At 38.5% G+C, this 21003-nt stretch overlaps 1 protein-coding gene across 1 annotated transcript; it reads left to right on the top strand.

The window, feature by feature from the left end:
* Window positions 1-1031: 1031 nt before the first annotated feature.
* Window positions 1032-20531, top strand: GALNT3 (polypeptide N-acetylgalactosaminyltransferase 3). The gene is made up of 11 exons (XM_058809396.1): window positions 1032-1089; window positions 8527-9121; window positions 10464-10636; window positions 11786-11935; window positions 12187-12421; window positions 13144-13261; window positions 13642-13842; window positions 14930-15061; window positions 15678-15779; window positions 18369-18521; window positions 19013-20531. Exons 2-11 carry the CDS (start codon window positions 8613-8615, stop codon window positions 19133-19135), a joined length of 1896 nt encoding a protein of 631 aa, XP_058665379.1. The 5' UTR covers window positions 1032-1089; window positions 8527-8612; the 3' UTR covers window positions 19136-20531.
* Window positions 20532-21003: the final 472 nt, after the last annotated feature.

The raw sequence follows: 21003 nt of genomic DNA on the forward strand, positions 1-21003 counted from the left end.
GCTAATTATGTGAGGTGGTGCTTGCTAAAAGAGAAGCTGTGTGAATGGTCTGCCTTGTTCTGAGTTGGGGTTTTGTTTGACACTGCTCTTGATGGTTGGGATTGGGTGTTTGGGATTTTTAAGGAGTCAGTATGCCCTTTAGTGCAGGCTTTATTTTGGCAAACAGCAGATTTTTTTAAAGTTCACTCTAGAAATTTGCACTAGAATTTTGTGCTACAAAGGTTGACCACTGGCTGTGCCTGTCTCAGGTGCTGTAGTGCTTAGCACAGTTTAGGCATCAGCTGTCAAAGTTGTAAGGAAGGATTTTAGAAGATAGAAATAACAGAACCTGTGAATTGTGAGAGATTTTAGTCTGAATCTATATTGAAGTGTTCCTGGGCAATACTAATTCCTAAAAGAACTGGCATCACCATTTTTGGCACTGCTTTGACACAAATCAGTACAACTACTGCCAACTCTCCTAGTGCTTGCTGAGTGTGTTTAGATACCTGCGGTTCTGCAGCTCAAAGAAAGAAGTTGTGAAGTGCTGGAGTGAGACGGTGATTGTGCTGCTATTATTGAGTGTACAAAGCAGGGGACTCCACACTCTGTTATGGGAGCGCAAATATTACCTTGGGTTTTTTCTCCCCCACATCAAACCATGCTTCTGTGGAAAAGCGATTTTGTACTTAACTCTCTGGGAAACTGCATTGAGAAGAGAGAGCGCCCAGTGTGCTATCCCTTCTCGCAGCCTGTGATCTCACCCTCAGAGGGACTGTGTGTCGTTTCCCAGCACTGGGAGCGCTGGGTCAGTCCCGCCTGGCACAGGGTGTCCCTTGGCTGGTCGGAGCGAGCCCCGCAGCGCTGCCGGGAGCGCGCAGCGCCGGCCCCGCGTGCCGGGATGGGCTCGCCGGGCGCGCCCCCGGGGCCGCCTCGCGCACCTGGGCGCCAGGTGAGGGCGGGGCGCGGGCGCGCGGGCGCAGGCGCGGAGCCGGCCGCGCGCACCTGGCGGGCGCGGGGCGGAAGCCGCAGAGCCCGCCCGGCTCCGGCCTCCCGGGGCTGCGGTGCCGCTCGCTCGGCAGCGCCTTCGCCGTCCTCCCGCCGGACGAGGTGAGTGGGGGAGCCTCGGGAGGCACCGCGCGGTTCCGCTCCTCCTTGGCCTCTCCAAGGGCTGTGGTCGGCGGCGGGGCAGCGTCCGGTGCCGTTTCTCCTCCGCTCGCAGCAGCCCGTGCGGGTGCGGGTGCGGGCGCGCCCGGCGGGGCGGGAGCCGTGAGGTTCGGGGGCCGTCCTGGGGGGGGCGCGGGGCCGCGGCTGCCCTGGGCCGGGGCTGCCCGGGGGGTCCCCCTCAGGCGGCGCTTGGCGCGCACGCCCCACGCGCGGTGCCCTCAGTGCCAGCGGGGCCGCCGGGGGCCTGCCCGGGGCCGGGCCAGCCCAGCCCTGCGAGCTCCGCTCCGGGGGAACGCGCAGCGGGCGAGGAGCCCGGGCTGCCTATGCGGACACGGGGCTCCGGGAAGTGCCGGCCGGATGCACTGTCCAAACCGAAGGTATTGACCGAGGGAGGTGTCTGCCACGTACGGATCCCGCCCAAGGCTTTGCCCACAGTACCGCATTGATTCGGGGCGGCAGGGTGGTACCAGTTGTGTACACTGCCAGATAACTCTGGGCTATTTCATCCTGCTCCGAGGGCTTTTAAAGAGTTACCGCATTGTCTGTCCCCTCCGGCAGTGTGTTAGTCTTCTGCACAGCAGGTGACTATACTTAGACAATGTTTGCTTAGGTCTGGAAACTGACAGAAGAAGTGTACTTTAAATTTAATAACCTCTGTGTCATGAATTTTAAATTTTTTTAAACTTGGTGCAAAATATTCCTTACAAAGAAGAATTTGTTCATAAAAATTTTAGTTGGTTAACTAAAAAATCTGACTGGAAATACAAATACGTATGCATCTCAGTAGTGTCGTATATGTTAGTCTTCTGTAACAAAAGGACCTTTGTTTAAAAGATTATCAATTCTATTGATCAATTCAGTCTTGACTAAAGGCACTTCTGAGCTGCCAGACTTAAAGCCTGAGACAAAGCAGCCAACTTACAGGGTTTGGTTTCCTTTTTTAGCCAGGTTTGCTCAATGGCCTGGGCAGTTTGGCATCTGCTGCTGTCATCTTGAGGCTTCTCAATAACAGAGCAAAGTAAAAACCAAGTTAGTTACGGAGAGCCTGAATTGCTATTTTTGTTGCACTGTGGGAAGCAGCAGAGGACCAGTTTTCCTCCTCCTCATAACTGCTGTTGCCGCTTAACTTGTCCCTTTTTTGGGGTGGGGTGGGGTGGGGTGATACCAGAAGCAGCCCGGATTTCTTGAGCCCTGTCAAAATAGGTACAAGGTATAATTGCCCTCTCTGTGACATTTCCCCAGTGTCTGTGGTTCCAGGTGACACTGTGTTTATTTGAGATAATTTTTTGCTTTGCCATGTTTGCTGCCTGGTTTGCCTGTTCAAAGAGCTGTTACTTAGTCCAAGGTTTTCTCTCTTTTGGAATCAGTGTACAGAGTCATGTTCAACATGAGTTTCTTCTCCTAATCTGCTCATTGTTGTGCCTGTCCTCTTCAAGACCTGAGAGTGCCTCAAGTTTCTAAAGTGCTAGATTTTTTTCTGTCATGTAAAGCATGGATTTATTCACTTACTGTATTACTCTTGCCTGATTTTCCCTAAGACTCACTGATATCATGTACCATAGGAAATAGTTCTGCTTACAGAGTTCATATCACATAACCACTGACAGTGATTCAGCAATTAAATTTTAGCATCAGTGACTAACTACAGTGGACTAACACAATTCAGCAGTGAAATGTGTCTGGGAAAGAGACACTGAACTGGGAAGAGGAGGAAAGTGAAGACAGCTATGGAAGCTTCCCACAAAGATTACTTTAGCAGTCAGTAACCTAGTAAATCTCCCATGAGGAAACTTTCTTTGCTTTATGCTTATCACTTCAACAAAACTTTAAGGCCAGTTAGAAAACTGTGATTTTACAACCTGCACTTGATACTTGGGTGTTTTTGTTATCTTAGAAATGTTGCTACAATCAGGAAAACAAACAAAAGTCCTCTAGTTATGGTCCAGACGTTATCTTTTGGTGCTTAAATGAAAATGAGACACTAATCCTTCTAATTTAGAACAGCACTTTACAGCTGCTATCATGCTCATTTTCATCATGGTGTCTTTAGGGACAATCTAAAATATTTTTAACAAGACCCAAAACAATTTGACCAAGGAGAAAGGGAAAATACAGAGTTGAGTGAAATTTAAATTTGAGATAAGTGTGTGTCATTTACATGTCCCAGATCTGTAAAAATAAGCCATAAATATTTTTATAATACCGGTTCCTGTGTATTTTTACTATGCCATCAGTTGTCAAAGGGAGCTGTCTGTCTCTGCCTGTCACATGCAGTGCTGGGCTGTAGGGAAGTGGTAGTAGCGCTGATTTTGAAAGAGCACATGACAGATTGAGTTGGAAGCACTTCCATCAGAATGCATAGAAGGAGGTTTGGTGATGGTTTGTTTGGGGTTTTTCCTCATGTATTTTTTTATCTAAATGAAACTGCTGAAGGAAATACTGGACCAAGTTTGTTTCAGCAAGCTGTTCTGTGCTGCTGTTCCTCAGAACTTCTTCAGTATCTCCTCCAGAGGTACAGCTTCTCCTTTCTCTGTCATAATCAATGAGGCAGGTTACATCCAGTATTTGCTAGAATAACCTGTGCTCTTAATGTTTCTAAAATGAAGGCTCAGGAACTGAGCACATGCAGAATTCCTCCAACAACTTTTTTTCAGGAATAGAGCCACATTTCTACTGACCGAGCTTCAAAGAATGTACCTGGAGGAACAGCACCTGGGGTTTGTGAATTTCTTTTAGGTATGTGTACCCTATTAGGAGTGCATTCAGTAGGAACTGACTGAAACAGATAAGCAAGTGTGGAGATAGAAACTGAACAGCTGATTCTGTTTCTCATTTTCATGTCTTTAGTCTTTAACTTCTGTACATTTCATTTGATCATTTGTTCCTTTATTTAAATCATGAGCTAATATTATCGTGAACAGTAGCACAGTTTGCTAAACTTAAGCAACTTAATTATCCCAAATTTCTGAAGTGCTTCTGAATGGTTTTTATTCTGTGAAGAATCTTCATGTTCCATAATAAGCTAGACCTTTATGAAGGGTTCACTCTGAATTGGATGTTTCTTAGTCTGTCACCAAAGGCACTTATGTGATTGGATGTTCCTCTGAGAGGAACTTCTAGGATGTGCAAACAGTTTTGTTCAGTGATTTTTTTTAAAAAAATATTTGCCAATGAAAAAAGCATCAATTTGCATAGAGGTAGAAGATGAAAATATCATTTACCAAATTGATTATTTCAGTAATTAATGTTCTAGTAGCACCTACATTGATACGCAAAGAAAACAAAAGGCCCTGTTCAGAATTTTAGATTCAGAAATGCCAGTAGGGGAAGTAGCACTTCTTACAGTTAAAGTATCCTGAATATCTTTCTCAGACTTTCACTAATTTGGTGAGAGCAGTTGCTCATCATTGTCAAGTTTGTTCGGTTTTTTCCCTATAGTATTTGCTCAGTGTTTTTATTCACACCCACCTTCTGATTAAGGGGACTCTTAAGGTTTGAGGAAGGGATTGTATGCTTTGATAACAAGGAGAAATAGGCAAACTTTTTCTGAGACTGTGCTTCTCCAGTCTCAGAGAATTCAATCAGGTTGAAGCCAAGTTATCTAGTTAAGTGGTTTTGATTAGAATAATTCTGAACCATTGTTTCTCATTTTTAGGGTTTTTTTTTGTTTGGGTTTTAGTATTTTTATCTATTCTTTTAGATTTTTATGTTCTGTAAGCAATATTGTCAGGAAACATTTGAAGCCTGTTTAACATTCAGATAGAAGAAAAGTAGATTTTAAAATACTTTTTTAAAAAACACTGAGGTGAAGTATATCTTTGATACTAACCCCAATGAATTTTGTCTTGCATGACTGGAAAGAATTTCTGCTGACTTGGGTTAATGATACTTTTACTTTTTTATAAAAGATTATTCTCTACAGTGTTGTTAAGATCAAGCTAACAAAAAAATAAGAGTTTTCTACTTGTTGGCTACATTAGCAAGGCTTTCTTGTGAGAGTTTTTGCAGACAGTCTGACATCAGAACCAGTGGGTGGCATAGTGTAACATAGACTGCATTGAATTCTCACACTGCCCATGTGATGTGGTTTGAAGTAGCGTGGCAGCTGCTTTTTGGCACTTTTAGAAGAATTTAGTAGTACATTTTAGTTTTCTGGTTATTTTCTTCCCCCCAAAAGAACAAAAATCCAACTTCAGATATTTAGGGCTAGTTATTTCAAAGTGCTGTAAGAATCCAGACTACTATTAGTGAAAATAACAGTAATGAATAGAAGATTAAACACTTTGCTAAACAGTCACCCCAGGGAGTTTAATCATGCCACATATTTCTTCATCATGTCCTGGAGGATTGAATAGTAGCTTGGTCTATGTGTGCTGACACATTGCTATGCCATGAAAATGTGAGAGGCATTTGTGGGGAATAAAGATTGTATTTCTGACTACAAAATTATCCTGGTAAAAACTCTAAGTAAAATACAGCTTTCATGGCAAAAGTTCTTGGGACAATGCAGCTTCTGTTCTGGAAACTGCTACTCTTTTGTGTAACAAAGAACTCTTCTCTTATTGTAAGCAATATCCCTATCAGATATTTTGTCAACAAAACTACACTCAGCATTTGTCTATATCAAAAGATTTTGCTGCATGCTTGTGGTAGTCAAGCCTCTGTCCACCTGGTGTTTCCTGCACATAATATTCCAGGACTGTCACTTGATCCTTTCTTAAAGAAACATCACTTGCACTTGTTTCTGTGTGTGGCCTGCTGGTAGAGAGTACTACTCCATATTGAAAGGGTTAAGTTGTGTTGCTGTCTTCCACAACCCACCTAACTCCAGGGAAGGTTCATTTCTAGGGACAGACACATTTCATACGAGTGTTGTGGCAGCATTCTCCACATGTCTCCTGTTTCTAATGCCTCTTATGGCATCATGTATTTGATAGATAGAGGTATATATATGAAGATGTTTTCTTTCCATTTGAGGAACATATATTGCTTATTGATCTCTAAGTTTTCGGATTTACTAGTATCTTATGTGCTTGTGCATGGTATACTGTGAAACAGTAATGTGATTTTCTTTTTGATGGTGTTAGGAAATCATTCCTGGTTAGCAACCTGCAGAGTCCCTGCAATGCTGGGTGCTGATCTGTACATATAGTTGGTGTTTTACCTTGTGTAGTGCATTTTCATGACAAGGTTAGGATGGCTGCACAGGTGGCCTCTGTGCTAAGAGACATGGGGCTGCCCCCCACCTCCAGTCTCATCCAGGGCTGAACACAGCTGGTTCCAGCCAGCTGTAGAACAGACCCACTGTTGGCCAAAGCTGAGCCACCCAGTGTAGCAGGTGGTGCCTCTGTGATGAGGTATTTAGGAAAGGGTAAAAAATACTGCACAGCAGCTGTGAGAAACAGGAGTGAGAAAAATGTGAAACTCTGCAGAACCCAAGGTCAGTGAAAAAGGAGGGGAGGAGGTATTCCAGGCACTGGAGCAGATATTCCCCCTGCAGCTCATGGAGCACACTGTAGTGAAGAATTTCTCTGCAGCCCATGAAAGGACCACCCCAGAGGAGGTGCAGGACCCCAGGCCAGAGCAGGTGGATGCAGCCTAGGGAGGGCCCATGCAGGAGCAAGATCCTGGCAGGAGCTGTGACCGTGCATGGCCCATGCTGGGGCAGTTTATGCTGAAGTAATGTACTGCATGGAGAGAACCTGTGCTGGAGCAGGGGAAGTGGGCAGAGGCAGGAGTGCTCAAGTCTTACAAGCTAACCAAAGCCCTTATTATTCATTCCTTCTGGCCACTGGGCAGAAAGGAGAGAGAAGAATTGGGAATGAAGGGAGTGAAGCTGAGCCAGGGGAGGTTGCTTGAGCCTTTGTTTCTCACCATCCTACTTTATTTTAAATTGGCAGTAAATTCAAATTCATCATTACAAGTCTGTGTTCTCTGTGACAGTAACTACTAAGTGATCACAGTGTCCTTAGCTCAGCCCATGTGATTTTCCATCTTATTTTGTCCCCACTGTCATGCTGAGCATGGAAAGCAGGAGAGTGGCTGGGTTGGTGTCTGGCAGCCAGTCAAGATCAACCCACCAGACACTGTGAGAAAACAAGACATTTTTCAGTCTGGTAGTTTGGTAATTTGGTTGCAATCCTTTCATTGGGAAGATAGTTTTTATTTGTAGTGTTCCATATAAAGGTATCAGTGTTGTAGTTCAAATGTTTCAGCAGTAAGGAAAAATGGGAAAATAATATGTGACACAGAAGTGGACTGGTTTGTTTGGTTTGGTTTTTTTGAAATTCTGTGAGTTGAGAAGCATGGTTTTGGTACCTTTTAGTATGATCTAATATGCTTCCCCTCTGCATTCTTTTAACAATAACTTCATGGTAAGAACACTGTAGTTTGAATGTATGGGTTTATTAAGCTGACATAAACTTTGAAAAACAGTATAATGTGAAGAAATCTAGATGCTTAGTTTCTCCTGCTGATTCTTGAAGAAAAGCAGGTAAGGGATGAGGGTTTTTGTTTTCTCTGACTTGTGTCTGTTCCTGAGTATATATTACTTCAGTTAAGAGCTACTTGTTTTTCAGAGGAATAAATAGAAAAGTAGTTTTTTGCAATTTGTGGTGAGTAGTTAGCAAGTGGGAAGTGTGGCTTTTAGCTAGATGCTGTTTATTTCTTTTCTTGTTTCACATACATGCAATTTAGACAAAAATGAAGCTATTCCCTGAATAACTATTCCAGCTATTCAAGCTGATGGCAGAAGGTATCCCCTTGTAAAATGCCAGTTTGGCAGAGAGAATTTATTTCAAATCACTTGGATTTTGGTAGTCTTCAAATGTCTTTCATAATTTCATGTTTGAAAGAAAGTGAATAATTACTTGTCTGTGAAAAAAATAATGGCAGAAACTTGAAAATTGTTGAAATAAGTTGATTGAAAAGTCTTTCCTATATTTTAGTTCACTTTCCACATGGCTCTTTCTGACATGCAGCTTGAACTAATGTATTGATGCCACCTGTTCTTCTTCTGTCCCATCATTTAACTAAAATTCCTTGCTCTATAAGACTTTATTCTAATTTTAAACAAACTACTTGGAAGAAAATAAACTTGAAGTTGTGGCACTATGTAGAAATACTGTTTTATTCTTGATGGTATGCCTGAATTCAGGTTCATCTATATGTATTTAACAAATAAAACCCAAAGCAAAAAGCAGGGAAAGGGCATTATGGGTATTTTATAGATAGGTTTGATGCATCTTTAAGTGATGTAGCTTGCATAACATTTGACTTTTGGGAGTTGTGAATTAATTCCTTCCCATTAATTTTTTATGGCTTTACATGGTTGAATATACTAATGACATCTAAATTACTACTGTTTGTTTTAATTTACAGGCGTTATAATTTCAAGAAATGCTGCGACATATTTGAAGAACAACACTCACAGAAACTTCTGTTGTGTGAACATTTTTAAAACTAGAATGGCCTTGAAAAAGACACCTAAACTATTTAAAACATTTTTTCACTGGAAACTTTGGAAGTTTAGCATTATTGTATTTGTCTTTCTGGTATTTTTATTTTTATTACAAAGAGAAGTGGGTGTTCAAGATTTTAAGGATGAAGCAGGGATTGAGCCAGTTGTTGGAAAGAAAAGTCACGTATTAGGTCTTGTGTTAAATGCTATGAACAATATCAAAGGTGCAAAGCCCAAAATGCAGATAAAAGCACCCATTAGGCAAACTAAGGTTCCTGGAGAGAGACACTGCTTGCCAGGGCACTATACTCCAGTGGAACTGAAACCCTTTCTGGATCGGCCTCTTCAAGATCCTAATGCTCCTGGAGCTTCTGGCAAAGCATTTAAAACCATCAACCTAAGTTCAGAAGAACAGAAAGAAAAACAGGCTGGAGAGGAGAAACACTGTTTTAATGCATTTGCAAGTGATAGGATTTCTTTACACCGAGATCTTGGACCAGACACTCGACCTCCTGAGTAAGTTGAAGTGTGTATGTCCTGATAGTTGAAAAACTTCTCAGAAATTCAGGCTGCAAAGTGATTTGAGTTCAGCAGTAGGTGGTAGTTTAGGAAAGTCTCCTGGCTATACATAATGATTGGCTGTACATAGTGATCCACAGTGCCAAAGCCAAGAATGTTTAGAAAAGCTCACTTCTTTCATGGTTTTGAATTCAAAGTAACCATTATTTAAATAAGGTGTTCTGATTTTGCCTTTAAGACTAAAATTTCTGAGTAACTTTTGGGAAGCCTGCTTAGTTTTACTTAGAATAAAACTAAAAATGTGGTTTCAACACTTTTCCAATTAAAACACCACCCCCCCATTTTTTTAGCATTCAGTGTTAATAAAACTACATCATTTAATTTAATAAATTAGGAATTTAGGCATAATTTAATAAATTCTGATTTGTAAACTGTTGAGCAAGGGAATGGAAGATCTCAGCAGCAATCTTGTGGTATTTATTGAAGAATTTTTTAAATGTAGACTGTAGGGCTTGAGGAGAGTGGATTTTAGTTATGGGCGGTCTCTGTCAGTGTCAGATGAAATGTTGTCAGGCATCTGTGCCAGAAGTGGCTGAGCTTACTGAGCTGCTGCTGGTACACACAGTGCAGCTCACCTTAACCTCTCCTAGAGCATAACTGGGGAGGCTTTGCTTGTGTGTTTGTGAGGCAGTGACTCTGGTTATTGCTTTGGGGTGTCCTCCAGGCCCCAAAGCTGACAGGCCACAAACATTGAGTGTGCAACTCATGAATGCAGCGTTGTCATCTTGACTTGCCATTGGATCTAAAGTTGTGTTTAGGATATGTCAGCCTTGAAAAACTGTGGGTTTAAATTGTATCCCTTGAATGGGACATGCTGCCCTAAGCCTTACATAACACTTCTACGGAGCTTTGAAATTTGAATTAGATAGGTTATATTTTCCTTACAAACTCTGGTTTTTTTCTAATAAATATTCTTATTTGTATTCTTAGGTTTCAGCAGTAATAGTGACTTTTGAGTTAGCTCAGTCAGTACCTGCTGTTCTCAATAAAATAGTAGTTTTTCCTGAAGAAGGCCTGGATATTATATGAAATATACTGAAATGTGAGACAGAAGCAAAACTAAGTTGTTCAATTCTCAGTCATGATATTAAAAAAATATTCTGAACAGCTGCTTCAGTTGAAGTACCTACCTTTGCACTCCAAAGCTAGGATAGAAAGCAGAAAAGCAGGACTATTTAATGTCCATAATTACAAAGTTTTGTGCTGGAAAGAAAAGTTGAAGAGTTTGAGTAAAATATTGTTGTCCATTTTGTAACCCCTGACACTTTCTAATTTGTAGATGTATTGAACAAAAGTTTAAGCGCTGCCCGCCGTTGCCAACCACAAGCATTGTCATCGTTTTCCATAATGAGGCATGGTCAACTCTGCTCAGAACTGTGCACAGTGTGATGTACACATCCCCTGCCATACTGCTGAAAGAGATTATTTTGGTGGATGATGCCAGTGTAGATGGTACTTTTGTTTTTAATTGAAAAGGTTATGATTGCAGATAAATTGGCTAAGGTCTCTTTACCACTATTGACATGTATAACAGTATTCTAAATGGTTTTGTTTCTTTCTTTTTTTTAATATAAAATAGCCCTCCCCCACCATTTCTCCTATAAGGTAGTTAAATATGAAATTCCTGTGCTCAAAAAAAACCAACTAAAACCCAATTTTTGTTTTTTCCAATTCTGATTTACCTGCATAACTGCTTGCATGACAAGTAGCTTTGTAATTTTTGTTTCAAACCAATTGCAATTTGCATCCAAGTATAAATTGGCCCAGACTTGTAGAAATTTGCATTTTATCACAGTGGTTGTCTCTAGGCAAATAAAATTCAGTAATATGAAGGGTAGTATCTCTATTAGAATGCAAAATTATTTGATGGCAACCTAATCTTCAACAGTAAATCTGAGTCTCAAAATTAATTCTGTATATTCTTAGCGTAAACACAAATGCAAGCTCAGAAAACTTTGCATGCTTAGCTTAAGATGAACGTGTTTCTACATACTTGTACTAATGTATTTACACTTTTTTGCACGTCTGTATTGAGTCTATTGAAACACTTGGATGTGAAGCATGTTCAGTAGTACAGTTTAATACTTAGGATGGGCAGAATAGAAAAGATGATGTGGGATTTTTCATTAGAGATGCGGGTTTCTTTCTCAAAATCTGGACATTTAAATTGGTTTTTATGTGGCTTCTGTTGCTGTTGTAAATACCGTAGCCTTTCAAAACTGTGTAAATGTGCCATCATTAAGGAAAGAATTTGTATGAGCTGTAGATAATGTAAGTATGAGATCCATTTACTATGAAAATGGAATTGGTATTCAGATGGTTAACACTGCAGCAGAGATGTACTAGCATGTCCTTTCTTGTTCAGAATTATTTTAATGTTCCATCTCCTGTTCTCTGCTGGTTACCTCTTCCTACACCCCTACCCCCAAAATACTCAGCCCCTAAAAATAACCTTCAGCAGATAGGAACTTTTATGGCTTTGATGTTGAGATAATTTCTGGGGTAATTGTGAGTTGTTTATCTTGTTCACTTAATAGTGTAACATTTTGGGCAGTGGCATGTGTATACACTGAATATCCTGACAGTGATTTCTCTTTCTAGAATACCTGCATGATAAACTAGAAGAATATGTGAAACAGTTTCAGATAGTTAAAGTAGTCCGTCAGAAGGAAAGAAAAGGTCTGATCACTGCGCGGTTGTTGGGAGCTTCAGTAGCAACAGGAGAGACCCTCACCTTCCTGGATGCTCACTGTAAGTGTAACCTGTACATATGTCAGGTCAGGTTTATAATGCTGTTGTCTTTAATTCAATGTTGCAGACTTTTTATTAATTATAAATGTTAGCAATATATAATTTTTTCTATCGCTATTTCATATTATTGAAAGTATAATTAGCAATGCTGTTTAAAAATAGTCCATATTGGCTTGCTGGACATGTTGAAATATACCCTGTGTACTACTTTATAGCCAAGCAAAAATTCAGTGTTCCCATTTTCTCCACAGGTGAATGCTTTTATGGCTGGTTAGAGCCATTATTGGCAAGAATAGCTGAGAATCCTGTTGCTGTTGTAAGCCCTGACATTGCTTCTATCGATCTCAATACCTTTGAATTCAGTAAACCATCTCCTTATGGGCATAGCCACAACAGAGGAAATTTTGATTGGAGTTTGTCATTTGGATGGGAGTCTCTTCCTAAACATGAGAATAAAAGAAGAAAGGATGAAACCTATCCAATTAGGTAAATTTAATTTGAATACTGTTTAAATCCTTCCGTCTTCACAGACTTTTATCTTGTGAACAATAGTTTGTAAATAAATTAGTTCTTCTAATGAGTCTAATCAGACATCTTAGCATCTTAGATGTTTTTTGTAGTACTGTCTTTGTGAACCACATTTTAAAGCATTCATAAAAATGTAGCCTCATCAAGATAGTAATTGCTCTGCATTACTACTTCTATATACAGTGGAAATTACCTATATTCCTAGGAGGGAGGTGCAGAAGAGGATTATACACAGAGACAGTACAATGATTCTGTCACCTCATTCACTTTACTTGAAAGAATGACAAAAAGGGTCAGAGCACCCAAATACCAGGCTGATACAGTAGTGATTTGATGATAATTGTACCTGCTTAGTCCACAGACAGGTTTCTGGTCTGTAGGAGTTGTACTTTTGCTCGATTTCCTCCATACAGAGAACATTTGTTTTCTTTTCTTGACACTTTCTTTTATGCCAGCAGTTTCTCGCGTGAACAAGTTCTTAATAAATGGCAATAAGCTGTCAAATGAGAATTAAATATGTGTGAACATATTTAAGTGCTAGAAGTATTATCTATGCCCAGAATGTGCACACTGTAGTGAAATACTAACAAGTGCATAGAAAATTCCTAGAACAGTTGCACCATGATTTTACATCTAAATTTAAAATACTGTTCTTTCTCGGTAAAATTTTGTTTTTGCAGAACACCTACTTTTGCTGGAGGTCTCTTTTCAATATCAAAAGAGTACTTCGAACACATTGGAAGCTATGATGAAGAAATGGAAATATGGGGAGGTGAAAATATAGAAATGTCTTTCAGAGTAAGTTTAGCTCCGTAATTAGCCATTGCCTCTATGCTGACAGTGTACAGGGGATTTGAGAATAAATTAGTATTAGATACTGATTCCTCTGCTCAATCAGCCAACTAGGACAAGGAAAATTGAATTACTAATTACCTATTAAATGAAATACAAATATGCTCAATAAACTGCTTTTAATTTTTTTAGATGCTTTTAGGGTTGCTGTCTGAAATGTGTTTTCAGAGCTTATATGATTAGGAAATTCACTGATGGTATGCCTGATATATGTACTCTTGGTAGTGATTTGATGATGTGTTCTGGCAAACAATAGTATTACTGAATTTTTTTCCACTCCCTGAATTCTAATTGCAGTGTACTTACACACTAAATGTTATTATTAGGTATGGCAGTGTGGTGGACAGTTGGAGATCATGCCTTGCTCTGTTGTTGGCCATGTCTTTCGCAGCAAGAGTCCCCATACTTTCCCAAAAGGTACTCAGGTGATCACACGTAACCAAGTTCGCCTTGCAGAAGTGTGGATGGATGAATATAAAGAAATATTTTACCGAAGAAACACAGAGGCAGCAAAAATTGTGAAACAAGTAGGTGGTGGTGGTGGTATTAGAAATCACACTTGCTGCGGTGAAAGTTTTGGTGAGCAAAAGTTATTTATTGACAAAGTATGTAAGGATTCTAGATATTTTAATGAAAAGACTGTTTAGTTTGCTTAATGCTGCTGCCCCAACAAGCATGAAAAAAACCTAAAGCGTTTGGGTGATGAATGTTGGTTTTGTATGGTGAGGTTTTTTTATTAGTGGTTTTTTTCATGCATTCTCCTGGGTTGTTTGCATTGTGCAGGTACAGGAACTACCAGAAGAACGTGAGAGAAACTAATGGTGTAGACAATGTAAACTAATTTATTTTCTGGAGTGAGAAAAATGTCTTGTTAGTTTCAAGTTGCTTCATATTCTTACTGAAAAAGCAGGTTTTGTGGTTCTTTAGCAGAAGAATAAAAGTTACTTGATGATGGATAACCATCCTGTCTCTATCTGCTTAAAAAGTCAGTTATTTTCAAGTAAATAAATATTTGGGGTTGAGGTTGGATGTTGGGTTATTTATTTTGTAAGTTTTCTGCCCAGCTAGAATCTAGTTTTCTTTTAGAAGTTGTCTCTTCCCCTTAATGTGATAAATTTTTGTGACTGTTGTATCACTGAAGGTGTTACATTTCCTAGGCATGTCCAGCACCTAAACAACTGAATTTTGTTTGGGAGATTCTACATTGTACTGGATATTATGCTAATTATTTTATTAATCCAGTTTGTTGTTTCAGCTTACACTTTTAGTGAGATCAGATGGCTTTATGGCTGTAATCAGTATGTTCTTACTTGCACTTTCCCACTTCATGGCACTCTGTTAAAACTTTCTTGGGACTAAATATACTTCTATGTTTTCCATCTTGCAATGTATGTTTCTTGCAAGCGCTTTGAAATGCTGCAGGCAGGACGTCAGTGGTGTTATGACACTGAAAGACAGCAGCAACTATAGTAGTACAGCATTTACAAGAAAAAAAATCAACAAATGAAGCTTAAAACTTGCCTAGTAATACACAGAATATCATAGCTTTATATGTGCAAAATGAATGTTAATATATTTATATTCCATCCTTCTTTACCTCCTTTCCTCTAACAGAAAACATTTGGAGATATATCAAAAAGACTTGCTTTAAGGCAGCGCCTGCAGTGTAAAAATTTTACCTGGTACCTCACTAATGTTTATCCGGAAGCATATGTGCCAGACCTGAATCCTTTGTTTTCTGGATATGTAAGTTTAATTGTAATTGTTTCCTATATTCCTCATAGCCCAGGAAGTTTGCTAATTTCTCGTACTACCTTAGCCATAGCTTTTAGACTTTAGCTATGTTTAACTGCTCTGGGGTTTTCTGTCACTACTCTGGACAAAGAATCTCTTCTGCATCCCTTGTATAGCTTTGTCAATAGCTGCGTCATTTTCGTTTTTCATTTATGTCAAAAGTCATTTTCCCTGCCAATGACTTTAGACATTGCGTTGCTAAAATAAAGTAATAGCTCTTAGCTTGAGGTGAATGTGAATTTTTAGCATGTATTTACAAATAAAACTTTCCCTTCCTCCTGTTTTAAATATTTTATGTGTATCTGTTCAAACTGTGATTTTAATCACAGTAACATTGTACAGAGCAGGCTCATAAATAACTCCATGTGTGACTGTAGTTACTAGGCTTTTAGTTAGAAAAGATTACCTGAGGAAACAGGATTTTTAGATTTGAGTATAGCAGAAAGTAAAAATGAACAAACAGCTGTAATTGTTGTTAAACTAAAGGCGACTTTTGTCTCTGACTGAGACAGTTTGAGTTTCTGTCACTCCACTGAGCTTTTTTATCCTGACAACACTCTTTGTTCAGTTAAAAAATATAGGTAACCGCATGTGTCTGGATGTTGGTGAAAATAACCATGGTGGCAAACCACTGATTATGTATTCTTGTCATGGACTTGGAGGAAACCAGGTAAAATATTTAATACCTGATTTTTGTTCTTTCTTCTGTTGTAGCTTTTCTGTATAAAAACTTTAAATTAATTTTAGAGAAATTGACTAATTTTTAATATGCAATTTCTCTCTCCTTATATCTTTTTTCCTTTATTTTAACAGTTAATTCCTATATAGATATTTAAAGAAAAATTTCATACCACTCTTCATGTCATGTCCTGTTTCTAATGTTTTAACTTCAATATACAAATTGAGATTTCAAACACACTTGCACTGCTTCACTTGCCTTCTCTTTTCTGTGCAAAACCTTTTCATGCCACCCTTACTCCTGTCTTATAAGTGTTGTCTTCTTAATTCTTCCTTTCCTTATGCTTCCTCCTATTGCTTCTTTCTCTGTCACCAGGACTCGCAGTGTCAAGGAAGATGTTGGTTGGAATCCGGCCACTGGGAGACCAAGTGTCCAGGCCTGAGCACCTTCCCTGTCACGCTTGCAGCCTCATAGTGTGAGGTCCAAGTGGCCCATCCTGTGCTGGCTAATGCAAGTGAATAATATGATTCCATTTGTTCAAGAGGAGCTCTCTTGGGTCCATAGCTCTTGGAGGCAGCCATGGTGCTCTGTTCCTTCTACAGTATATCTTGCCATAGATGTCAGATATTGAATCATTCCATCATTACTGTAATACTATCAAAAAAAACATCTCCTTCCCTGCCCAGAAATGCATACTTCTCTGTTGCTTTTAAAAGTGATCCTTAATAATTAAAGGTCAGCAAAGGTCTAAAAGTTTTTATTAAAATGTAATTGTTATCTTATGGGAGGGAGGGTGTTAATAATTTTTTTTCAATCTTAAAAGACATCCATTGATGGCACTGTGAAAATTGAGACACATAATCCTAGTCAGGTGATACTTTCTTCCTAATAATTTTTTGTGAGACATGGTATGCTGTCTAGATTAAGAACTACCCTATTATGTTAGCTTCTTACAGGATTGAATTTGGGGTTTTATTTGATTGTGGATTAATACTATTAGCCTTTTCACATTGTCACAGTCAGTAATTTATGAACACTGTAGAAAGACATTGTATTAAGAGATCTGCTGTATGTTTCTATTGTTCTCTTAAGCTATCTTGGGCTATACTAAAATTCTATTCTTTCAAGTGTTATGTTTTTTGTTTTCCCTCCTGCTACAAAATAACAAAATAACAGTCTGAATCCCTTTAAATGCCAGCCTTCAGAGAACTGATTTTGCTGATAATGCTTAAGAGATGCATATTTGCTTACTTAACCCTTCTCATTACAATGCTCTGTTTTCAGTTTCCTCTATTCTTTACCAGACTTTCAGCAGTGTAGGCTGGTATTTCCCATGCTGTTATCTTCATCCATATATTTGAAATGGGAATATAAAAGAGAACCTAGTTTTCAGAATTGTGTATCAGTTGTGTATTATTCTTCCTTGTTAGAATACTGGAGGCTGGAAGCATGCCCATCTCAGTATCCAGAATTAATAAAGTTCTAAACATAGCTTTCAAGTCATTATTTTCAGGGCTTGCAGAGATGTTGAAGTTCCAAAAATAAAAGGACAGATTAAGTCAGATTACCAGATAAAGAGTAAATTACTATGTCTGAGAGCTAAATGACTAAGCAGGTCACTCCTTCACTACCTGTTTTGAGGACTAATGTTGGTCCTAGACTCTGCTTGTTCCTCAGTGCTGTTCCCATGGCTTCCAAGGTAGTGAGGAGATGATTGCTGACCACTGGAAAATGGAAAGCCAAGGGGGGTAACTGAGCCTGGCCTTAATATTCAAAGGAAAGATATGATGAAGGTGGCTGACATCCAGAGGCAAGAAGCAGTAGCAGTGAGATGTAATGTTAGGGACTCTGCTGGTAAATGTGGGGGAAAAGCAAGAGACCTGATGTTAGGTTAGGGCTGAAGGGGTAGAAAAACAGCTCTGTCTGTAACTTTTAGAAGTAAATCTCTGTTAGGATCAGAATTATAGCTGAACCTTAGAAGTAGTCTGCTGTCAGGAAATCATGGTAAAATGACTCTCACAAAATATATGCTTATAATTTTATAATGGTTACTTCACAAGGGGCTATAACAGCATCCTATTGTTCACATTTATTGTTTAGATCAAGCAGCAAAAGTTGGTATACAGCAACAGCATTGTTTCATGTGGCAACTTTTCTTTTTGATTGCTCTAAGAAAAACCAAAATCTAGCTCTAGCAACAGAAGTGAATACAGATTTTTAGTCTAAAAATGCCAAAATTTAAGTTATCTTAAACTCTTTAGTTTGTCTCTGGATTACATATGGTCTGTGTGGGAGTAAGGTTTTACATCATAGTATACATGCAGCAAATCTTATTTCCTATTTAGACATACAAGTATAAATTAGTATTGCATTACTACTAAAAACTGCTTTTAATTTTGTAAACACTTTTGAAGTGTCTGTGCTACAAATCAGAGGAATTATTCTGTAGTCTCAAATTTTTGAATAAGGAAAGAAATTTATTACTTTGTGTATGGGACTTTGAAAGGCTTAATTTAATTTAATTTAATACTTTTCTGTGTGTTTGTTTACCAAAGTTTTCTTTTAAAATTATTTCAATAGTACTTTGAATATTCTGCACACCGCGAAATTCGCCATAACATTCAGAAGGAGCTTTGTCTGCATGCTTCCAAGGGACCTGTGCAGCTTCGAGAGTGCTCTTACAAAGGCCAGAAAACCTTTGCTGTTGGGGAGGAGCAGTGGCTGCACCAGAAGGTACATATCCTGTGCAGTGAAATGGCATTTCTATTAGTTAATTTTGGATTTTCAATAAAAGCAAAAACGCCAACAAGCAAAAACTCTGAAGCCAAAAAAATGTAAGTTTAATTTTTGCAGGAAAATGGACATAATTTCAGCTTGTCAGTTGCAGATCAAAACTTGATGTCACTAGTAGGAATGTCACTTAAAAAACAGTTGATATCCTTTTAGTGTGTTTGTCTAGACACCTAGACATCCACCTAGAAGTCAATTCAGATGCTTTGTATATTTTGTACATCTGTATGTTCAGATGTTCTTAAAATATTTTACAAAATTTTCCTAACAAAGCAAGTTGTCACTTACATACTACCTATGTATTTTCTAGCCCCCTCTACATCACCTGTATGAGCTTACTCTTTAGCACCCAGCTTGGGGGAAGAACTGTGGGGGGAACGAGCATGTTCATTGTTTGTTCACTTTTCTTTTCTTCCTTTTTTCCCTCACTTTAGGATCAAACTCTGTACAATGAAGCACTACATATGTGCCTTACAGGGAATGGAGAGCATCCGAGTTTGGCATCCTGTAATCCATTAGACCCCTTCCAGAAGTGGATCTTTGGCCAGAATGATTAATATTTGATATTACAGGCCACAAGCATTTTATTAAAAGAAAAGAACCATTCTGAACTGTGATCATATGCATATACTGGATTTTTTTGTGATCGTTTAAATGCAAAATGTTTAAACAGTTTCTTTTCCCTCTTAAGCTGGATATAAAATGTGTCATAAGAGATTCCCTGGGACTCTGGTATACCAAAGATCATTGGGATCCTGGTTATATTTTGTTTACAATATTTCTATGATAAGACTTTATATGTTGACCACTGATTTATGGATCCTGTTAGTTCTCTTACCTTAGGGGCCATATGTGGGGTTTTTTTGACATACTGTAAGTACTTCTGAAGAAGACTAATTTTCTCTGTAGTGTCGTGAGAAATTATTGTCTGCTGTCTAAAACCCAATACACTTCATATGTATGTTTTTATGCTCAAATGGCTGACTTTATTTTTTATTATAATTTACTTAGTAAAACTTTCTCAATATTTTTTAGGATACCACATTGTGCTCAGCTTCTAGGAAGTCAGTTGTTTTTTAGAAGAAAAATGTAATTTCACTAAAATATGTATTTATGATTATTTTAATGGAAAATCTGCTTATTTTGATACTAATCTTTTGTTTAGCCAAAACTTCTTGTATAGGTTTTTTTATATTTCATGCACTTAAAAAAATTATTATAAAGTTTTATTGTGTTTTTAACACAGTTCAGAATGCTTAACATTCACACATTTTTTCAGCATTCTGTTCATTACTGTTTGTAAATTACATGTTATCTAGTAAACTTCTGCCCCTACCTTCTAGTGTTTTATGCAATATTTACCTCAGAGGTTTCTGATGTTATCCATATGTAATTTCTTGTGCCAACACTTGCATATTAATTTTTTTTCTTGTTTGTTTTCCCTGTTACAAAGGACTGATCTCAGATTTATCAGTCTGAGTGAGACCTTGGCCTTCCTAACTATTCTGCTAATTATAGAAAAGAATATAGCATCATCAAATATATAATATTTTTTTTTAATTTATAAAGTGAAGACAAAAGTATTTGGCTGCATGATCAAATATAAAGCTGAGAATAAATTTGAAGGAGTGGGTATTAAAGGCCAAATAGGACAAAAATACACTAATAATAAATCTGTTCTTTTGTTGTAGTAAGTAAGTAATATCATTACAGATAAATGTTAACTTAAGTCTGGCAGATGAATGGATAATGATGTGGAGTTTTTTTTTTTACTTCTGTGGTGGGGAGAGAGCCTGTTTGTAATTTAATGGTACCTAGTTCCCTTTCTGAATAAAAGCAAGTAAAATTCTTTTCAGTACTTGTAAGTCATCTAAAAGACAAAAAAGTATATAAGCAAGGACCAATGATAATTTGCCAGAAGCTTTAATGCTAATTTATTTTTCAGGTTTGATAATGCCCTTGAGTTGTGTCTCAGCTTTTGTAAGGCTTTTGGACAACCTGCTGAGAAATTAAAGCTGTACAACTTAAAATAACTTGATACAGAGTGAACAGAAATTGTTGAAAAGACTGTACCAGGAAGGGCTATTTATGCCACCGAAACTGGAAGGTTGTGTAGAACAACACTGCACAAAGATCTCCCTGCGTCCTCTGATGAATATTTTAATTTGGTAATGGAATGCAAAGCATTATTACTTCTGCAGATGAAACCAATATTTGAAGGCCAGTACACACATTTGATAAAATGGGGGAATTGAGGAAGAATGTAACACAGGCCAATGAGAAAATTGTGGAATATGAATGGAGGATGGGAGATTACACAGAGAGCAACTGTGTTGTGTTGAACTTGGGTATTGAATGGAAACTCAGTGTGCGAGGAACCTGTTCTAGAAGACAAGGTATTGAGCATACCAGTTTAAATGTACTT

This window comes from Ammospiza caudacuta, chromosome 8 (assembly GCF_027887145.1).
Source record: "Ammospiza caudacuta isolate bAmmCau1 chromosome 8, bAmmCau1.pri, whole genome shotgun sequence".
In the NCBI taxonomy this organism is placed as follows: Eukaryota; Metazoa; Chordata; class Aves; order Passeriformes; family Passerellidae; genus Ammospiza; species Ammospiza caudacuta.

Excerpts from the sequence above, each read along its gene's own strand:
- GALNT3 (XM_058809396.1), top strand. The coding sequence starts at position 8,613 with ATGGCCTTGAAAAAGACACCTAAACTATTTAAAACATTTTTTCACTGG. Across the intron at positions 13,262-13,641 it reads ATATAGAAATGTCTTTCAGA|GTATGGCAGTGTGGTGGACA; the intron begins GTAAGTTTAGCT and ends TGTTATTATTAG. Across the intron at positions 18,522-19,012 it reads AGCAGTGGCTGCACCAGAAG|GATCAAACTCTGTACAATGA; the intron begins GTACATATCCTG and ends CCCTCACTTTAG.